This window comes from Priapulus caudatus, unplaced genomic scaffold (assembly GCF_000485595.1).
Source record: "Priapulus caudatus unplaced genomic scaffold, Priapulus_caudatus-5.0.1 Scaffold655, whole genome shotgun sequence".
Lineage (NCBI taxonomy): Eukaryota > Metazoa > Priapulida > Priapulimorpha > Priapulimorphida > Priapulidae > Priapulus > Priapulus caudatus.
Window position 1 is genome coordinate 73,908 of NW_014577716.1, and position 1,333 is coordinate 75,240.

At 40.4% G+C, this 1,333-nt stretch overlaps 1 protein-coding gene across 1 annotated transcript in view; it reads left to right on the plus strand.

Moving 5' to 3' along the window:
* LOC106812504 (periostin-like) overlaps nt 1–957 on the plus strand; it is a gene marked incomplete in the record, with an annotated part of 13,225 nt that extends 12,268 nt beyond the window's left edge. Inside the window, 1 exon segment of the mRNA XM_014816393.1 lies at nt 175–957. Within this exon segment, the coding sequence (XP_014671879.1) occupies nt 175–396 (222 nt within the window).
* Nucleotides 958–1,333: the final 376 nt, after the last annotated feature.

A 1,333-nucleotide genomic window follows, 5' to 3' on the forward strand; every position in this document is an offset into this window, starting at 1 on the left:
AGAGAGAGAACGATGGAGAGAGAGAGAGAGAGAGAGAGAGAGAGAGAGAGAGAGAGAGAGAGAGAGAGAGAGAGAGAGAGAGAGAGAGAGGAGGGACGCACGGCAGAGTAGCAGCGTATTCAAACACACAAACTAATGATGTCATTTCATTGATAACTTCCCACGCGTTCGCAGGTGGTGAAGAATCACATACTAGACCGCATGATGTTGACGAGCTCACTCATGGAAGGCATCCAATACCACGTGCCAACGATGGAAGGAAACCTGCTGAATGTCACAGCCATCAGCAACGTCATCAGCATCAACAATGCTCTCCTCGACAAATCACAGAACAACATCGTCACCAAAAACGGCATCATTCACGTGATCGATAAAGTATTGATACCGAATCTCTAGACGTGACGCATATGCGAAGGATGCTTACGAAACTATTTAGCAAAGGATGGGTGTCTAACAAGTGGCTCGTCTCGCAAGTGATGCAAAAGATTTGTTAATTATTATTAAAACTAGTTATATCCAATTCTTAAAGTAGTTATAATAGCATTAACAAATATTAATATGACGTAACTCGTGCGTTTTATTAGGAGAGATGTAAATAAAGTCCAGGAGAGCTCATATTATTTGTCCATGTCCGTCTCAATAAATTCAAATATCCACTCAATAATTACACAAATGTTCTATTTTAAGTGATGTTCCAAATACACGATTTGTTTTTCTAATTTGTTCATTTGATCACCACATATATATATATATATATAAATATATATATATATAAGTATGTATATATATGCTATAAGATATACTAAGAATGTACAGATGATGAAGGTTTGTCGCACGTTGTCATTTTGTCGCTTTGACGAGGCAATGTGCGTAAGGAAATGTTTCAATGTTTTAACCAGTAAACGTTATTATATGTACATTTAAAACATTTTCCCTTAATAAATCGTGTAGCATATATTTGTGAGTCGTTTGTCACTTTATTATTAGCCTAGAATTTCCAAGAACTAAAGTTTTGTGTGTGTACATTTCCACCGGACACTCCCCGTGGTCACAAATAACGTCCGATCATATATGGTATACTTAAATGCGATGTACATACCAAGGAAAAGACACGCACACACACGTACACGCACTCACATACGCGCACACACACGTACACGCACGCACATACGCGCACACACACGTACACGCACTCACATACGCGCACACACACGTACACGCACGCACATACGCGCACACACACGCACGTACGCTCATAGGCACACGCCAAGACTGGTGTTCTCTCGCTTCTCTCTCTCTCTCTCTCTCTCTCTCTCTCTCTCTCTCTCTCTCT